Source organism: Coffea arabica, chromosome 7c, assembly GCF_036785885.1.
Source record: "Coffea arabica cultivar ET-39 chromosome 7c, Coffea Arabica ET-39 HiFi, whole genome shotgun sequence".
Taxonomy (NCBI): Eukaryota; Viridiplantae; Streptophyta; class Magnoliopsida; order Gentianales; family Rubiaceae; genus Coffea; species Coffea arabica.
The window spans coordinates 39,632,044-39,651,783 of NC_092322.1; the positions used below are offsets into that span (position 1 = coordinate 39,632,044).

At 38.2% G+C, this 19,740-nt stretch overlaps 2 protein-coding genes across 6 annotated transcripts in view; one reads left to right on the forward strand and one right to left on the reverse strand.

The window, feature by feature from the left end:
• Positions 1 to 584: 584 nt before the first annotated feature.
• On the reverse strand, positions 585 to 4,031 carry LOC140010712 (uncharacterized). Its single transcript, XM_072058033.1, has 6 exons — positions 3,826 to 4,031; positions 3,264 to 3,510; positions 2,389 to 2,870; positions 2,072 to 2,322; positions 1,342 to 1,882; positions 585 to 897 (listed from the first exon to the last, which is right to left on the reverse strand). Exons 1-6 carry the CDS (start codon positions 4,029 to 4,031, stop codon positions 585 to 587), a joined length of 2,040 nt encoding a protein of 679 aa, XP_071914134.1.
• Positions 4,032 to 10,074: 6,043 nt separating this feature from the next.
• LOC113699133 (uncharacterized) overlaps positions 10,075 to 19,740 on the forward strand; it is a 38,672-nt gene continuing 29,006 nt past the window's right edge. Inside the window, exons 1-10 of one of the 5 annotated variants that reach the window (XM_072056823.1) lie at positions 10,194 to 10,211; positions 11,635 to 11,662; positions 11,749 to 11,793; positions 15,687 to 15,749; positions 17,476 to 17,825; positions 17,922 to 17,991; positions 18,095 to 18,172; positions 18,266 to 18,325; positions 18,424 to 18,528; positions 19,498 to 19,608. In XM_072056823.1, coding sequence (XP_071912924.1) covers positions 11,752 to 11,793; positions 15,687 to 15,749; positions 17,476 to 17,825; positions 17,922 to 17,991; positions 18,095 to 18,172; positions 18,266 to 18,325; positions 18,424 to 18,528; positions 19,498 to 19,608 — 879 coding nt within the window. In that variant the 5' untranslated portion in view covers positions 10,194 to 10,211; positions 11,635 to 11,662; positions 11,749 to 11,751. Of the gene's footprint in view, positions 10,212 to 11,341; positions 11,547 to 11,634; positions 11,794 to 15,686; positions 15,750 to 17,475; positions 17,826 to 17,907; positions 17,992 to 18,094; positions 18,173 to 18,265; positions 18,326 to 18,423; positions 18,529 to 19,497; positions 19,609 to 19,740 lie in introns of those variants that run through there. The other 4 variants (XM_072056822.1, XM_072056821.1, XM_027219257.2 and 1 more) reach the window with 4 other exon arrangements.

Sequence of the window (19,740 nt, forward strand, 5' to 3'; positions counted from 1 at the left end):
AACTGGGCAATCTCCGCTTTCATTTTCTCCCACCAATACAGACTTTTAAGATTTCGGTACATCTTATTATTCCCTGGGTGCACCGTATACCTAGAGCAATGTGATTCCTCCAAAATCTCCATTTTCAATTCCTCATCCCTAGGTACCACGACACGATTTCGAAACTTTAAAATTCCATCGGGGCTTAGATTAAAATTAGGTAACTCCCCTTTCTTCACTCTCTCTACCCATTTCTGCACTATTGGATCCTTCCCTTGGCCCTCCTTGATCCGCTCCATCAATGCTGACTTCACCTCAATATTTCCAAAAATCACCCTCTTCGGTTCCAAACGAGGTTTCCACTCACAAACATCTTCCAACAGGCTCCACTCTCTCACTATAGAACTTGCTAGTTGAGCCTTCCGGCTTAAAGCATCTGCTACAACGTTGGCCTTTCCAAGATGGTAGTTAATTGTACAGTCATAATCTTCTAAGAACTCTACCCACCGACGTTGTCTTAGATTTAACTCCTTCTGAGAAAACAGATATTTAAGACTCTTATCATCCGTATAAACCTCGAAAGTTACACCATAGAGATAATGTCGTCATTTCTTTAAAGCGAACACTACAGCTGCAAGTTCTAAGTCATGGGTCGGATAATTCTGCTCATGAGGTTTTAATTTTCGAGATGCATAAGCAATCACATTCCTATTCTGCATCAACACACACCCTAGTCCTTCTTTCGAAGTATCGGTATAAACCGTATAGCTATCGTTCCCATTGAGTAAAGCTAAAACTGGAGCCACAGTTAATTGTTTCTTAAGCTCTTGGAAACTACTTTCACACTTAACATCCCAAATATACTTTCCCTGTTTCTTAGTCAAGGGTCCTGCAATTCTCAAGAAATTCTTTATAAATCTGCGGTAATACCCTGCTAAACCTAGAAAACTTCACACCTCTGTGGGATTTTCTGACCGTTTCCATTTGGCCACAGCTTCCACTTTTGCTGGGTCTACAGCAAGGCCATTTTTCGAAATTATGTGACCTAGAAACGCCACACTTTCCAACCAAAATTCACACTAACTGAACTTAGCGAACAGTTGGTGCTCTCTTAGGGTTTGCAGCACTATTCGCAAATGTTGTTCATGCTCCTCCCTTGACCTCGAATACACTAAGATATCATTAATGAACACCACTACAAACCTATCCAAGTAAGGTTTGAACACTCGATGCATCAGATCCATGAATGCCGCTGGGGCATTGGTTAAACCAAAAGGCATCACTGCGAACTCAAAATGCCCATATCGAGTGTTAAATGCCGTTTTTGGCACATCCTCCTTTCTAATTCTCAACTGATAGTACCCTTGTCGCAGATCCAACTTAGAAAACACTATAGCCCCTTGTAACTGATCAAATAATTCATCGATGTGGGGCAAAGAATATTTATTCTTAATGGTTACTGCATTCAATCCTCGATAGTCAATGCACAACCTTAAACTCCCGTCCTTTTTCTTAACGAATAGCACTGGAGCTCCCCACGGAGACTCGCTTTCATGAATAAACCCTCGTTCTAGCAAGTCTTGCAGTTGCACATTCAACTCCTTAAACTCAGCAGGTGCCATACGATAAGGAGTTTTAGAGATGGGAGTGGTTCGGGGTACTAAATCAACCTTAAATTCAATCTCCCTTTCGGGCGGCAGAAACTCCAACTCTTCCGGAAATACGTCCGGGTATTCACTGATTACTGGCATGTCTTCCAACTTAGTCTTTTCTCCTGGAGTGTTAATTAGGAAAGTTAGGTAACCACGAGCCCCACGACTAAGCAATTTCCTAGCCCTTATACCCGAAATAAGTGCAGAAGAGGCTATCATACCCCTCACATCAAGCTTTAGAGTTGCCTTTCCTGGTATACAAAATTCGACCACTTTCATCTTACAATCTACCCGAGCATGATAGTGAGCTAGCCAATCCATACCTAGGATAACATCGTACCCCTTAATGGCTAGACTAATGAGATCCACTACCAATTTCCGTTCACCAACCCAAATATCACAATTCTTATACACCTCATTTGCCAGCAAGATTTGATTACCCGTAGGTGTTCTTACCTCTAAGTCATAAGGTAACTTTTCAACTTTCAAATCAATTCCAAGCATGAATGCAGGATTAACAAAAGAGTGAGTAGCACCGGGATCTATCAAAATTCTGGCTAACCGGTGAAAAACAGGAATCGTACCTTCTACCACCTCCGTTGGTTCAGGCACGGATTGTTGATCCAGTGAATATACTCTAGCTGGAACCCTCGACCTAGCTCCTCCAGCATTGGTCGGCTTTGGATTTGACCTGGCAGACGACTAGGTATCACTAATCAACGGGCAGTTAACTATCTGGTGTTCCGTACTTCTACACCTTAGGCACTTCCGAGCCTTTCTCCAACATTCATCCTCAGTATGGTTCGGTTTTTCACAATAACCACATGTTACTCGGGGAGTAGAGGTCTGGCCTCCCTGCGGAATTCCTCTACCTTGTCCTCTACCACCTTGGCCTCCCCTCTGGGCACCTCCCCTCTGAGTACCTCCTCGCGGAGCACCTCCTCTAGATATGCTCGAAAACCGTCCACCTCCAGCCCCACGACCGGACTTGGCAGGTGGTGCGTTTTGATCACTCCGCACAGACCCTTGGGCTCCACTAGATCCCCCTTTTCGTTTGGCGTGAAAATTCCTCACATGGGTCCTAGCAGTTTCTATCCTTTGGGCCTTCTCCAAGACCTCCGTAAACGTATTAATCTGAACTGCCGCTAAGGTTTCTTGTAATTCCACATTTAGCCCTTGTATAAACCTTCGTACTTTCCTTGGTTCCGTAGCAATCAATTCGGGAGCAAATTTGGACAACTTTGTAAACTGAGTCTCATACTCAGTTACACTCATCAGCCCCTGACGGAGTTTAATGAATTCGTCCTCTCTCTTCTCCTGGATGATGGGTGGAAGGTATTTTTCGTTGAAATCCCGCACAAAATTTAGCCAAGTCCATGCAGTTCCTTTTCTCTCCCATTTGGCCCTTACTACATTCCACCAGGCCCTAGCTGGGCCCTCGAACTGGAATACAGCAAATTGAACTTGTCTCTCCTCAGTATAGTTTAGGGCAGCAAAGATATTTATCATGGCCTCCAGCCATTTCTCAGCCTCATACGGGTCTGGTCCTCCTAAGAATTTGGGTGGAGAGAACTTTTGGAATCTCTCCAAGGCTCTATCTTGCCCTAAATCAGGGTCTCTAGGTTGATTTACAGGACCTTGACCCTGTTGCTCCACCAACCGGGCCAAAATATTAGTCATCTGTTGGATGACAGTGGCCACCTGATCTCCCCCGGCAGTCTGGGGTTCAGGTTGCTGCTCAACTGCTGCCTCCCTCTCCTCTCTCGGTTCAGGCACCGGTTCCTGTACTTGTTCACCCTCATGGTCTTGCCTAGAACCGCGTTCTCGGTTAGCTTTCTTAGTCTGACTTCTCTTATCTTCCATGTTGAGAGTTAACCAACTAGAAACATATAAACAAGGTAAGGTACGACTCATATATCGCGTTGCAACCATATAACTAGAGGCAAATAAACACGTAAGAAACAAGCACTTTATTTACATAACAAACAAGTCGTATATACAGGCCAACAAGTCACATAGTCAGAGGCTATAACAGCCAAGGAACATAGAACAAAAATATTTTACATCCGCCATGACACGTCTAAAACAAAAACAAAAGAAGACGTGTCGTCCCACTATGTTCCTAACTATCCCACAAAAACTCCTAAAACCCTGATCCTAACAAGTGGTCTGGCTAGACGCCGACCCAACTGACTCCGAGGACGCACTCAACTCCTCCTCTGGGTCCTCCTCAGGATCCTTCTCTGGATGCTCCTCAGGAGCACCGGGGGCGACAGGAGCTACAGGAGCTACAGGCACTTGGCCATCACCGGCCAAGTCCTGGAGCACGTCGTCCACCAACGCCTCGCACTCAGTCAGAATATGGTCAGTCCGATCTCGTATATGTCCAACTACTCGCATCAGACGTCCAGTTGCCGCCTGAGCCTGCTCGCGGAAAGCATCGGTCCGCTGCTGCTTCTCCAGAACCGAGGCCTCCAACTCTTGGATCCGGACCCCCTAATCTCGGAGGGTAGCTCGAAGACGCTCTATCTCCGCATAGCACCTACGATTGGTGCTACCCAATCGTCTCCGCTCGTCATCCACTGCGAGCACCACTCGGTCAGGATAAGAGTAGGTCTTCCAGCAATCGCAGCGTCGGATCTTGCGCGCTGGGGACCACCGCTGCACTGAGCCACCGGAAATCTCCTGATATGTGATCACGCGGCATACAGGCCCCTCTACATATGGCTCGACCACGGGAGCGTCAGTAGGTACGTCAGTAGGCACATCAGTGGGTGCATCAGTAGGTACGAGTTGAGACGGCCCCGCACCCCCAGAAACATCAGCGTCTGCCATCACCTAAATTTGCAAATAACATTGCAAAGGTAAGTACACGTCACGTAGAAAACAAGGCTAAGGCTAAGGTCAAGGATAAAACCCTAGCCTATCATGTCAAGCGCTCAATCTATCCCAATCAATTCACAACCTAGGCTCTGATACCACCTGTGACGACCCCACCTCCCCCTAAGGCGTACCAGAGGGTTCGGCGGACCGCCTGCCCAACTCTCGTCAGAACTCACTCACTATAATCACGTGCACACACCAAGAACCATTAATAATATCCGCAATTCAAACTTATAATTTACATTGATAGAAATCAAGGTACAAACTCTCGATATACTTAAACTAGTTCAAAATATATACAATCCAAGTACAAAATGTTCCATTCGAGGAATAACGCGAGTACAAAACCAAAATTCAAAACAAAGTCTAAAGTAACTAGACTACGCTAGCCTTTACACTTCTCACGCTTCACTCGTACCCCTGTAAGAAAAACAAAACTAAAAGGATGCCGAAACCCAGTGAAGTTCCAAATATCAAATTGGCCAACAAGCAAGAAATAACATAGTAATAGTGAAATAATGAGCAAACAAGTCATAATCAGGGAAATAGTACTTCAACTAATCAAATAATATCAAGTTTGCAATCACAAATAAGGATACGGTAATCATATCTCGGCTCCATTCCAGCTTGATCAATGGGTAGTTGACACTCCGTCAACTTTCAAGTAATAACAAATCCAAAAGAAAACTTCACTACACGCCAATCCCCGTCCACCGATCAACCCCCTTTCTCGGGCCCGCACGCCACACGTAACACGGGTGGTAATACTCGAGTATACCGGATTGCCGAGGAGATAACACTCCACTCGACTTAACTAGTAACCCAGGGGTCGTTATCTAATCGACCAGGCCCTTGCCGGTTCGACTCGATTAACTAGCCACAGGGTGTCTGGAATTCCAGGTAAGACATATTTCAAGTATATGTAAAGCAAGTCAAGTATATTCAATAGCAAGAACAAGTCATATTAGAGCAAGTGCGGTAAAGTACACCCTTACCCTTTCATTCATTTTCATGTATTCACACAAGTCATGTAGGGAACACAGGTATCAAGTACAATCGGATATTTGAAAGCACTCACCACAATAGTGCTTCTAGTTCTCGCGTCGAGGTGGTACTCCGGGTTTGGAGTCCAAATCTGCGAGAAAATTTCAGTTTGAGAACTTTGAAATACAAGTAAGATTCGAAACTTAAACGTTCCGTTCATTAAGAATCGACCAATTGAAATTCATTTGAAAGACACTCGTGAAAACTTGCTCACTTTTCAAATCATAAGGTTTTGTAACATAGATGCTTGGAAATAATACTTGAGTTGAAAGTACAAGGAAATTCAAGTTTACATTGGCCATTAGGCTTTTTCTCAAGGGTGCAAGTTCGGCCAAGTTCTAACGTATAACAATCGAGAAACATAGTAGCAAAGGTCCTTGCTAGTTCAAGTAATAAGTACTTAACCTTCACTCAAGTCGCTAATATAGTTTTCTAGTCCTCGAGTAAAAATTCGGGCAGCATGCCCTTTGTGTTTACCTAATTTTCCAGCCATTTAGGCTTCATTATTTTTCTTCAACCACAACCCAACATCACACATAAAAACAATTCAAGCCAAGAGCCGTTCCATAGGCTCACAATATCATAAAAACAAGATTCACAACAATCACGAGTGCAGAAATTCAACTTAGCACAAGACAGATTTGACGTACGAATGCGGAAATAACGTATCCGAGGCTACGCTTATTGGATTGAGGCGTAACCTATGTCGTTTCGAAGCTAAGACACAGGGCTACAATGTTAGTGAAGGTTACTTAGTCCAGTGTCTAATGTAACTTGGTCAAATTCTCAATTTACTAAACCAGAAACCAATTAGTCGGCTGTTTAATCACATTACACTGTAATGGACATAACTCAGTGTACAAAAGTCCAATTCAGGTGTTCTTAGAGGCATTTGAAAGCTAAGACAAAATGCTACAACTTTCATGTTTCAGAAAAGAGCTAAATCAGTACGGCTCCTAGTCAAAAAACGTGATAAACTGGACTTAACTGATGAAACGGACTGCTGGGGAAATATTTAAAATAGTAAGGGTATTTTGGACTTTTCACGTCCTACGTTGCTTCGATTGAGCTGAAATTTGGTAGGCACCTATAAAATATCATTCTCTACAACTTTTCTTCTTTGACCTAAGGCCAATTCGGTCTCTAACACACAGATACAAATTCGGAAAGAATGTTGGGCAAATTTTCCAGATTCTGGAATTTCTAGTTTTTTTAGTGAATCTTTCCTTAATTTCTTGGTCCAATCACTACCAAAACACCTTATAAAATCTTAATTGCAACACATAAGCATCATACAATAAATTGGGCAGAATTTCCCCAAACCCTTGTCATCAAATAAGAAAGGGGAAAACTTCTAAAACATGCTAATCATCCATGATTTCACCATAAAATCAAGTTGCCAAGTTAATTTAACAAAATTGAAAGCAAAACTTGGAGAGATAAGCTCTCTTACCTTGACTAGAGGTCACTAAGAGTTGCCCTAGCTTTCTCCTTCAAAAAACTCACCACAACTCACTAACTAGTCACTCAAGAACAAGTTTAATCGGTTTATTTTGTTTGATCTCTTCCTAAGTTGTTGGATTGAAGATGAAATGAAATGTTTTCCCTTGTTGTTTTTCTCCTTGCTCCTCTTGGCCAGCAGCAACAATATGAAGAGGAAATTTGCTAAGTGTTGGAGTTAAATGGATGGTATTAGTCTTGGGTTAAGAAGCCATGAGGTGGTGACAAGTGTCGCTACCACCACCTTTCTTTCTTTTCTCTTTCTCTTGTTATTTCCTAGCCTCACATTCGGTCAAGCTTGTTGCCAAGAGAGAAGATATTTTGCTCAAGTTCAATAAATTTGTTTGGTAAGCAAAAATGGTGGTCAAATGGTGCGTTCAATCGGTAGTACGCGGGACCCGCCGGTTCGCGCCGTTTTTCTTAAAAACTCACGTACTAGGGTTTTTACTTCCCATTCACTAACCTTATCTCATTGCTACTACTCACATATTATTTCTCACTTAAAAGTCACTTTTAATCCCAAAAATTAATCCTTACTCTGTACCGAAAATTCATCCGGCGAAAAATCGCAAAAACCCTAATTTTGCTTAAATCTTGAAACCGAAGCGGAAAACCCTATTTTCTAGGTTTATTTACACTTAGTGTGAAATATTTGGGTAGTAGGGCTTTAATAAATAATAATTTTCAAATAAAAGACATTTTTGAGAAAAAATGTAGGAAATTTGCAGGTCCTCACAGTTCATGTACAAAGTAAGGATCATGTGATCCATAACGTTGGACACTGAATAACTTATATGAAATTATTCATAAAGTTCTTGTAAAACACTTGATTAGGAAGTATAATACATAATAATACATAGAAGGAAGTGTTTGCCATGAGAGCATAACTGTCATGATTCATGTATTATTATTTTCTAATGAAGCAACTGTTACATAACTACTGAATTTGGTGTGACAAACAAGGTTTATGGCCATTTTTAAGTAGTTAGTCACTCATAAGTTATCTAACTATTTCATATGAGTCAAGTGGGAGAATGTAAGATTTGCTTCTTTTTGAGGCAATTATGATCCACATGATTGATTCTAAAGTGATTGATATCATAATTAATTGATTGACATTTTATCAATAATTAATTAGCATCTCCCATTGGATAATGATTGGTGATTGATATCCTGATTAATTGATTGACATTTTTTCAATAATTAATTAGTATCTCCCATTTGTGTAATGATTGATTGATATCTTTATTAATTGGTATCTTATTCAATCAGTTAATCAATCAAATCAATCAATTAGTCAGAAAAAGTTATTTTCAGTTATGAATTTTGGCAGAAAAAGTTAATTGATTGACATTTTGTCAATAATTAATTAGTATCTCCCATTTGTCAATGGTTGATTGATATCTGTATTAATTGGTAACTTATTCAATTATTTAATCAATCAATTAGTCAGAAAAAGTTATTTTCAGTTATGAATTTTGACAAGATTTCCTTGATGGAAGGAAACTCTAGAGATTTTTATATTTGTTAGTAAGGGTCCCTAATCTAACTTATAAATAGTATGTGGTATTCTATCAATTGTACACTTTTAGGTTAGGTATAGGTTAGAAGATCCTTACTCTAAATTCTTTTTCTACTTTTCCTTCTTCTACATACTTTGTTTTGTTAGAATAGACAAGAAGGAGTCAAAAACACAAGAAGAGATCAACTTGTGCTTGACAACAATGGTTAGAGGTAAGTGTATATTAGATTTCTGCTACATAACACATTCACATGTACATAGTTAGTTTTAACAAGATTACCTCTAACATCTTTAAAGTCAAGAAATAGGCAACACAATCTCTTGTGCACTCTTCAATTTCTGCAAAAAAGAAAAATTAAAATAAAGGAAGTCAAGAAATAGTAAGACATATTTTAAATATTACTTAGAAAGAATTTTGCTTTTAGTCTTCTTTTCCCTTTTCTTCACCCCGTGTAGCTTATGACACCAATCTCCAGTATACATCAACATTTCTACAGTTTCTCGAACCAAAGAAACAAAGTGGTGGAAGAAAAAGGATGGTGGTAGGAGGTGATGAAGGAAGAAAACAAAGTGGTGGAAGAAAGAAAAGGGATAAAATGAAAAAAGAATTAAAAAAAGAAATAAAACGCTTTTCTGAATAAATAAAAAAGAAAATATGATTTTGTGAATAAAAAAGGGGAATAAAAGGAAAGAAAATATAAAACATAAAAAAATTATAATCTTATTGATAAAGAAGAATATGACTTGCTAACCATTAAGGTCGCTCTGCTGGTAGGCGTGTATTTTTAGAGTTTTTTTATTGTCAAATTCATGATTTACATCTTATACTTCGCAATTGAGGATGTAAAAGGTGTGGTATGCCTTGTAGTTGGGGAAGAAAAGGTGAAAAAAAAGAAAAGAACTTGTTATTGGTAGGTTTAGGGTTTGAATTATATACTTGACATTTGGGAGTGAAAAGGAATTCTATGTACTTAACAATTGAGAGTGGAAAGAAATCTAGTGCTGGTAGTTGTGTGTGATAGTTGGGATTGGGTAGATATACATATATATATATATCTATAAAAAAAAAAGACTTGCTACTAGTATTCAAAACTATAAGGTAGTTATTTGGGATATATTAAAGAATTGTGGGTCCTATGTGTTTTGATCATATCACAAGAAATCTTGTGTATTTTATCATTTCTTAAATCCTGTCTTTCGACCATATCACATCACAAGGTAGTTCTTCAAGTTTTTTAAAGAAACCTATGCATTTCGAGCATATTATAAGAAGCCTTGTTTATTTTATCTTTTCTTAAATCCTACCTTTGGACCATACTACAAAGTAATTATTTGAAAATTTTTAAAAATTGTAGGTTTCGTGTCTTTCCACAATATCACAAGCAGGATTTGTGTTTTACTCTTTCTTAAATCCTACCGTTCGACCGTATCATATCATAGGTCTCTCACGTATTTTAACCTTTCTTAATGCTGTCAAAAAAACAATTAAAAAGAGAATTAACTAAAAAGATTTTTATTGCAAAACATGAAACCTGAATTTGACCAATGATCTCTTGCCCTGTCTAATTAGCAATCCCACCCGAAATACTGACCGTTTCACAGAGAGGGCGGTCCGTCCAACTTCCGGGCAGGTAAATCTCAGTCCCCGAAATTATTAAAAAAAGCTAAGCAGCAACTTAACTATCGTTTTAAGGGACTAAATATTTTTTTCCCCTTTTCCTCTCCCTTTTCGATCACTCCATCCACCTAGGCATGGCCATGGTTCCACTTGGAACCGGGAACCGGACCGGAACCGAACCGTTTGGAACCGGACCAGAACCGGAACCAGAACCGTGGAACCAGAACCGTAGTAGAACCTTGGATAAAGGTTCCGGTTCTGGTTCTCTAAAAAATAGAACCAGAACCAGAACCGCCGGTTCCAGAACCGTTAAAAAATTTAAAAATAATTAATATAAAAAATAATAAAAGTAGAGGCATCATGATGACCAAGGTCATCATGATGCCACCACAATTTTTGCTCTCAATTTTTGCTCTCGGGGGCTCCTCCTGACTTGCACAAAGGTCCTCAGGCTCTCAACGGAAGAAAGAAACAAAGCAAAGGATAGAAAAAAAACAAGAAAGGTGGCTGCCTGCTAAATTTGACAAATTGGGGGTTAGGGTGAATTACAAGTTTACAACGTTACAATTCAACGTTGTAATTTTGTCCAAATTTTCAATACAACGTTACAAATTTGGAACGTTACAATACAACGTTCCAAATTTTTAATTTCATTTTGTCCTATAAATAAGACTTGAAATTTTATTTTCTACTACACCAAAATCAATCTTCTCTCTTCCATCTCTAAACTACTCTCAATTTCTTCATCTATTATCTATTTATTATTTCGTACTTTGTAGAATAATAATAAAATTAAAATATGATATTTATTTTGTATTTATTTTTTTACATTTTATTTAAAATTTTAAATATATTGTTATATTCGTATTAAAATTGGTAAGGATAAGAAATTAAATAAAATTGTATATAACCATACGGAACCGGAACCGGAACCAGAACCAGAACCGGAACCATAAGGAATCGAAATCAGAACTATGCGGTTCTGGTTCTACCTTTTTGAAGAACCAGAACCGCCGGTTCTGGAACCAGAACCAGAACCATCTTATATGGTGCGGTTCTGGTTCTACCTCTTTGAAGAACCAGAACCGGCGGTTCTGGAACCAGAACCGTTGGTTCTGGAACCGTGGCCATGCCTACATCCACCCTTTCATAATGATCACTTATTACTCTCATCATTTCTTCCAATACCCAAAATATTTTATCCCGATTACTACTTCAATATTTCCATCAATTTTTTTGTAGTTTTTTTTTTTCGCCAGACCCAGAAGAACTTCTTCTTCTTTCTAGGGTTTTGGTCTCTCGATTAATTTGAGTTGGGGGGCCTGGAATTGGATAAATTGAATGAAAGGTAGTATTAATCTTTGTATATGTGTATGAAATGACTGATTTTTATGCATTTGTTTATTTTTGAGTAAATTTTTGGGGGTGACATGCAGATGGAGAATGGAGAGGCCAATTTAGCTGGTAAATTTGCAGGCTTGGCAGTGAATGATTCCAATAATAGCATGAATAGCAGCAGTAATCCCAACAACAACGATGGATTGTTTCAGGTTATGAAAGCAGTTGAAGCTGCCGAGGCTACCATTAAGCAACAGGTTTATTTATTTTTTCTTTTTTTCCTTTTTTTTCAAATTATTTTAATCTGTACAGTCTACGTTGAGTTCAGTTAGATTGAAAATACTATTATGATGAATTTGTTTGAATGGTGGTAGTTGTTTGTATATCATTTGACATTTTGTGGATGAATAATGATGAAAGTAATCTTGTTTGGTAATGTTAGTATAGATTCTTATGAGGCCTAGCTCGAGTTATTCTTAATGGTCTCTGGCTAACGATTGTCTTAAATTTTTCTGGAGTTTTTGTTTTAAATAAAAAATATATGTTCAGTCTGTGTTGAGTTCACTTAGATTGAAAATAATTTTATGATGGACTTGTTTACATGGCGGTAGTTGTTTGCATACCATTTGACCTCTTTTTGGATGAGAAAAGATGAAAGTGATTTTGTTTGGTAATGTCAGTCTTCATTCTTATGCGGCCTATCTGTAGTTATTGTCAATGGTTTCTGGCCTAGGAGCATGTTATGTGTTCTGTTGAATCATTGATCATGATGTTGGATACTCTTTAACTGATGAGGAAGGTTGCAGGATAATTTGGTCTAAAGGCTACCTGCTCATATATGTGGTTTGGCATGGGAAAGTTTAGGAATAATGAGTTAGTATAAGTGGGAAATTTTGAACAATTTAAGGTGAAAAACCTAAATCACGGTAGTTCTGGAGCTGTATTTAGCTAAAGAAAAGAAAGACTGGACAAACAAGTATTCGACATTTTGGTCATTTGGAATCCCTTCTTTGGCTGTAACTTTTTTTGCTACTCTGAGATAAGGCTGCTTCAAGATGCTTTTGCATGCAAAAGGTATCCTTATGTATATCAAATAGTGCTGTATATTGTAAATCATGTGGCCTGGTGCTGGTTACAGACAGTTTTCTTATCAATTTTGGGAAGCTGCATTTGTTTCCTGTCATATTTATGTGGTTTCCTGTATGTTTTTTGAGTGTATTAAAATAAGTTTTTTGGTTTTTGTCTCAAGATCTATGCTAGATATGACAATTTTCAGTATGGCGGTAGATTTGTATTATTAGAATTTGTTTGATGTGAACAGTGGTGACCAGACTGCAAATTTGATGCTTCCCACTTTGGCTCTCCCCTGCCCCAACTTTCCCATCCATTGAGCTGTTAAATGTGATTGTTTTTGGCCTTTGCATTAGTTTCTCTCTGTTAAAGGAAGATGCATACCTTTCCCCTGGTGCATTTCTGCCATTTCTCAAAAAAATCCCTAGTGCACATCTGGAAGTTCAATGGGTGAAATGACATAAAAATAAAAGTTCAACAGGTGAAATGAATATCTGAAATGGATTGGTGACAGCAGTTATTGAGAAATTGTGAGAAAAATGTCCATGGGGTGGTATTGCATGGGTGGTATTGTGCACGTCAGGTGCAATGGGTTCAGGGATAATTGAGGCAAATTTGCTAAATTGCCAAAATAATGAACATCAATACGTTCAAGGAGACTTTGAAATGAAGTTTAGTAGCAAAAGAAGCTTAGTAGGAAAAATGAGACTTTGAAATGGTTTGATGACTATGGATGCACTTTACGCTCAAAAAATTTTATATTACATTGGATGCCATCAATGAGAAAGCTCAAAGAAATCTGAAAGTAAGGATTTCATTGATTTTGCTCAAGCTTCAATGAGACACTCCTTGAATACATGCTGCCTATTTTGGAGCCTAAAATGGCAACTATTTTTAGGAAATCTTGTTTTTTGAAAGAGTTCAATCGAGCCAACAACATCATGTGCAGTTTCTTTACGCTATTTTCTGGTTAGACAAACATGCTATGAAAAATTACTTTGTTTACCCCCCCCACTGTCTCCCAATTTATTTTCCCATACGAATTCTTGCTAGTCAAACAGAGCCTGAGTGTTGATTTATGTGTTGCAAAAGCACTGACTGGGGATCGGGTGATTGATGCAGGAAAGTGTTTTGGTGTTAGTCTTCATGTTCAGTGTAGAATTACTGCTCACTTCTAAAACTATGTAACTCATCATGAAAATTCAGTCAGTTGCTTAGGCAAACCGGCTAGGCCTGACTTTTCAATCATGAGCTGCCTTCATTACATCACCTGAATAACTCCTGCATCCCCTGAAAAGTCCATGAGGTCCATGACATCTCATACACACAAGTGCATATCAACTTTTAGCAGTCAGACCAAAGATTATTCTCTTGCATAAAGTAGCACCTATGCATGTCTGATGTCCCAAATAATAATGGAGATATGGCCAGCTGACAAGCGCCCATCTCTCATTTCCATATCATAACAATATTACAGCCACACCCATATTGTAGATCCTCAGCTTCTGTGCAAAAAACAAATCCATGTAATCACCCCTTCTTCATAATAAAAGGAGGAAAAGAAGATGAAGAAGCAGAATTTTTTAATAATGGATGCTGCACAAATATCTTTTTGCAGCAAGTTTTTTTGGACCTTTGCCCTAAAATGAGAATTCTGAATTGATGTCATGTATCTCTACTTCAGCATTACAAGGCTATGTGGGATTGTAGAGATCAAGGCTTAGCTGCCACCCCCCCCCCCCCCCCCCCCCAAAAAAACACTTTCTGGGTATTTTGTTATAGATTTTATGCAAATGCCTTGAATTTATTTCTATAGAATGAAGTGCTTTAAATTCATTTCCTGTTCTTTTTATGGTGTGCTTTTTCATTTTTCCCCTCCTTTTCTTCTTCCTTGTTGTTAGCTTCTTTTGATTTTCATTTTTGGCCCCCAGCTATCTCTTGGAATAGCTTCTTTTGTCACTCTGGCAACTTCTTCAAGCCAAGATTTTTTTTTATTTGTTTCCCTGTAGCTCATAAATTATGCCAATATCCAAAAAGAAGTGTGTATGCCCTCGCTTTGGTTCATCCAGCTGACAAGCCTCCTATCAAACTATTCCAACTACTTTAGTGCTAGCAAATTTTCAGCAGACTCCATGTCCAATTTTGCCAGCCCATTATTGTGATGGTTCATTTTGCCATACAAGGTGAGGAAGAAACTTAGTATGGAACTCCTGCACTATATATCCTGTTTTTCTAAAGAGCAAAACGGATTTTGCCTGTGATTGTTTGAGCTTCTGTTTTGAAATCTCCAGACTATGTAGCAAAAATCTGCATGTTCAAAGTTGTTTTGTTTTAGAACATTGGATATGATGGAAAATTATCTCTTGCAGTGGTGGTATTATGGTTTGATTTTAGATGAAAAATGGCTTTTACGCTGAATAGTCTACTTTAGTTGTAGTAATTGTTGTCTCTATTCAGACCCTTCTGCAGAAGGTGAATGTGTTCCAAGAACTTGTTTAGATCACTTTTTAGCTACATTTAGTCCTTTCTGATTGTCAGGATTAGGGACTCTTTGGTTCTACTATCATGGATCTAGGTAAAGATCTGATTGCAATTTCACTTTGCTGCTACATTGTTGCCTACCTGTTGTATTGTACAACACTTCTGATACTGCAAAACTTTGGTTTTAATAGGGTTCTAGCAATGAATAGGAGGAGGGTGCTTTTGACATGCCTACTGCTGATTATGCTAAATAGTTCTTCTTGAAGTCTTAAATCCCGGTTGTTACCTTGAATTGCATAAACATGCTCTATCTACTTTAGTGTTTGTCCATGCATTGACAATTTTGTCTGCTTCCAGATTTTTACTTCCTGTTTGCTTATCAGATTGTCTATTTTGCTCTTGCTCTGGGATTTCAGATGTTTCCTATATTTTTTATGCAAATATTTGTGTTGTGCCTTGCATGATAAAATGATATATCTTCTGTTTGTGGAATTTCATTATGTTGGAAAAAGAGATTGTACCGTATGATAAACTCTCTTGATTGCTAGTTCTTTTAGTGGTTCAGTATAGCTGTTTAAAGTTTGGATTTCATTTGCAGGTGGATGAAAACAATCGTTTGAGGGCTGAACTTCAGAAGAAGATTCAAGAACTTGAAAAATATGTATGTCCTTTTTCCCATGATTTTTTTTCTGTATTATCCATCTTGCCAGGTTTCATTTCAAGTTGGCTGGTAATACGAAATTCTGATTGCCTTGGTCTTATCATATAGTTTGAATATCTTAAAAATATTTGGTGGAAATACTCTCTAGGCACCTTTCTTTTTTAGCATTTGCACCATATATGCTCCATTGTCACAGATTTTGTGCACATGCTTATTATCATATCTTTCATATTATTCTTGGTGCAGCATATGCTTCATAATACTTATTCTGCTAATATGCTGTTGTTTATAATGCTACTCGCTAATGGAGTATTTACTTTCTGTTAAGAAGCAGTCGATGGAAGTCTTTTCTGGGATTGTCTAATGAGGTGAATGTGCCTAATTTGGATTTTTAATTTGCAAAACCTAGAAATTTGAATTCCTTGATTCCAGTGGGAACTGATCTGAGATTCTAAATTTAGATGCACTCTCCTGTAATAATTGGTAGTGTCTTTCGTAGCATTTAAGATTTCCTTGCAGGTTCCCCTTGGACCAAGATTTCCTATAGTCTGAGTTCCCTCATTGTCACTGCATCCTCAAGACAAAGTCTTGTTCTAGTAAAGAACCTTGTTTTTCCTTCATCTATCTTAAATCTTCTGTCTCCACTCCAGCAGGGAGCTCCTAAATATGCCTGAATTTTTAAACATGTTTTCAGAATGAGTTCAACAAGACTTGTTAGGCTTGGAAAATAAGCACTTCCTGGGAGTAATAAATTTTCTCCAGACTCTCGAGGCTCAAGAAAGATGGCATATGTTTTTTACCACTTTGGGCTCATTACCACTTGCTTCTTGCCTTAGATTTTTTCTCATTCTCTTTCACACATCCAGCCACCTGTTTGTGTCTTGAGCAATGTATGACTTTGTTCTGTTTCATTTGAAGAAGCAGATATCTAGGTTGTTTAACACCACACATTTGATAGATGCTTTATACTTTGTTGCTATCAGCTTTATATCAACTATAAGACATCTTGCCTTAAAAGTGACATTGATAGATGTCCATATCAATACTTCATTAATAGGAAAGCCACCACTATACTTTCAAATGGTGGTTAGATGGCCTCGTTTTTCTGATTAGAAAGCTTCTAACTGTTTAATATTTTGTCCTTTAGCCTTTTAGGATCTGTACCTACTTTCGTTCATCTAAGAAGGAAAAGAAAAACCATATGTGAATAACACATAAGCTAATGTAAGTGGAAAATGCAAAAATGTGTGTCAATTAATGATTGGAAATTAAGTATCCCTTTCCAATATATGATTGCTATATTAATATATTATTACTTAAATTGCACATGCATGATGAGTTCTGTTATATATTTGTCAACTTGGTGAAAAGATTTGCATACACAGGGATTATGAAGCAAAACAACTGAATTATGTAGTGATATGATATCAGATGTTTCAAGTCATGGATAATTATTCTCAATAGGACTCTTTTATCTAGAAAAGTGGAAGATATAAGTTGCTTTTTTTTTTTTCCGGCTGTCATCACCATGTACTGAAGTAACTAATAAAAGCTTGCAATCTAGCTGCATATGTTGTTTGGAACAATGAATTAGATAAGTATTTGCTGCTGCTGCACTCTTGCTGCCTTCCCTTTTTTAATTCATGACTGTTGCCATGTAATTATCGTGAAAGTTCCAATTTCTTTTTGTCAACACTATCTTTTACTTGATGGTAATCCTTTGCAGAGATCAAATGACCTGAAAGTGCATCATTCAGATCTGATTAATCATTCTGGTGATAATGCTCGTATAGCTTCTTATGATAATCAGCCTGTCTTTGGGGTCGAAAACCAAGTAGATCGGATCGCAAGTTTGGACAACTCTTCTAGTCGTGGTTTGCCTAACGCAGTTATTCCAAACAAAGATTTAGTTAACAATGATGACCATCTTGTAATGCAAGCTTGTGCAGAAGTTCAATCTGAAAATAGCAGGTCCAATGGCACATTGAATGTTTTCAGTGGTGGTCAGGTGGCAACAGAGAATATAGGGTTTTCCCAACAATCTTCACCATCTACAACATCATTTTCTACTAGCAGGTACTTGATATCTATGCATTAGTAGCATTATTAACAGAGCAGGATATGCAATGAGTATGCAGAGGCATCATTATGAGATTAGATTGATTTTTTTAGGTTTCAAGCTGATGAAGAGTTGAATCCACAACAAAATTTACCCACACAGGGACTGATGTCTGTGGCGCAGGTAGTTACATTGAAGGGTTTCTTTCAAGAACTTAACTACAAGTGACTACAAAATATAATACATTTTTGTTTGTCTGAGGATTTGATCAAATGAATGTCTTTAGGATCTTGCTTTGAATAATCGGGAACATGAAGAAGAGATTTTGCGATTAAGAAAGCATCTTGCAGAATATTCAGTTAAGGTAAACAGGTGGAGAATTTTGGTTTTCAAATTTGCGTGCTTGACAGTTGTTCATTCTGTTCCTAGGTAACTGAAAAAATATTTCTGTTGGTAGGAAGCACAAATAAGGAATGAGAAATATGTGTTGGAGAAGCGCATTGCATATATGCGTATGGTGGGCATTATTTGGTTTAGCTCCTGATTTTGAATATTCTTTGTGTAATTTAATCCTTCAAGAGGAGTTGTGGAACTTATTTTCCTCTTTTGTGATAGGCCTTTGATCAACAGCAACAGGATCTTGTTGATGCTGCATCTAAAGCAATTTCCTATAGGCAAGACATAATAGAAGAAAATATACGCCTAACATATGCATTACAGGTATATATTGTATGATGATTTGTCTTATTCTGGGGTAATCTCACTTTGCTTTGACCTCTCTACACCACTCCCTACCCTCCCCCTGGGGGAAAAAAGCTATCTGCAGCCCTTACTGGTCTTGATGGCCATGCCCTATATAAGGGAGAACCACCATACTTGGTGAGCTTATCCTTTTTCCTTTGCATGATTTGAACTGGTACGGAGTTATGTTTGTGAGGGAATGACTTCCTTCTTCTGGAATTCAGTGCACTGCAATTTCTCAGCCAGCACGAAAAGAATAGTGGTCAATCTAATGCATCTAGGGCATGCTACATGCGTATTTTTTGATAGGTTGGACGACTGATCACGTTAGATGTGTTTATTGATTGTTGAGGCAGTAACTAGTTAGTGGCTTTAGTTTGATTAGATAGGAATGCAAAAGCAACTTTGTCATTGCAAATGGTGGTTATTGAACAAGTAAAAATATGGAATAACCAAATAAGGAGCTGAAGGATAGCTGTCCTTTTTTTTTTCCCTTTTTTTGTTGGGTCCTTGATGGTATGGTGGTGTAGCACGGAGCTTGTAACGATTATGTTCCTTTAAGTGTTCTACAAAATTCTGTGTGAGCTTTGAAAGATAAACTTCTGAATTATTTTTCAGTCTTCGAATATCGGGGATATGTCGCTTGATTCTGAGCTTTTATCAAGCATTTTATCACATCATTTGTTCGGTGGCTGGACGAGTAATCAACAAATTTTTAACCTTAAATTGTTCATTTTAGTTCTTTTAACAACATTGTGGTCTAGTACCTTACCTGATGAGATGGATGGTCCTAAGTAAAAGATATACTGACTTCTGTTGTTTATGTGTTTTAAATTGGACTTGGTAAGAGTTAGCAATTTCCTAGTCGTTTCAATGTTTTCAGGGATTTATCTGCTTCCCTACAAATAATTGAGTCTACCTTATCTTAATCTTTTTGGGTTCTTTCAGGCAGCACAGCAAGAGAGATCAACGTTTGTATCTTCGTTAATGCCTCTTCTTGCTGAGTATGCTTTTCAACCACATGCAGCTGATGCACAAACCATTGTCAGTCATGTCAAGGTTAGAATGAACTTGGTCTTTCTGCTTATGTAATGCATTTCAAGCAAATGAATGGTTGCTGTCGTGGTGAACTCACTGCTTTGTTTGCTGCGGTGTTGAAATAGTAGATGAAAAGATGCTCCCTCCATCTTA

Excerpts from the sequence above, each read along its gene's own strand:
- LOC140010712 (XM_072058033.1), bottom strand. The coding sequence starts at position 4,031 with ATGCGAGTAGTTGGACATATACGAGATCGGACTGACCATATTCTGACT. Across the intron at positions 2,323-2,388 it reads AAGGCTCGGAAGTGCCTAAG|GTCAAATCCAAAGCCGACCA; the intron begins GTGTAGAAGTAC and ends GTCGTCTGCCAG. Across the intron at positions 898-1,341 it reads AAGTTGGATCTGCGACAAGG|ATTTATAAAGAATTTCTTGA; the intron begins GTACTATCAGTT and ends GTATTACCGCAG.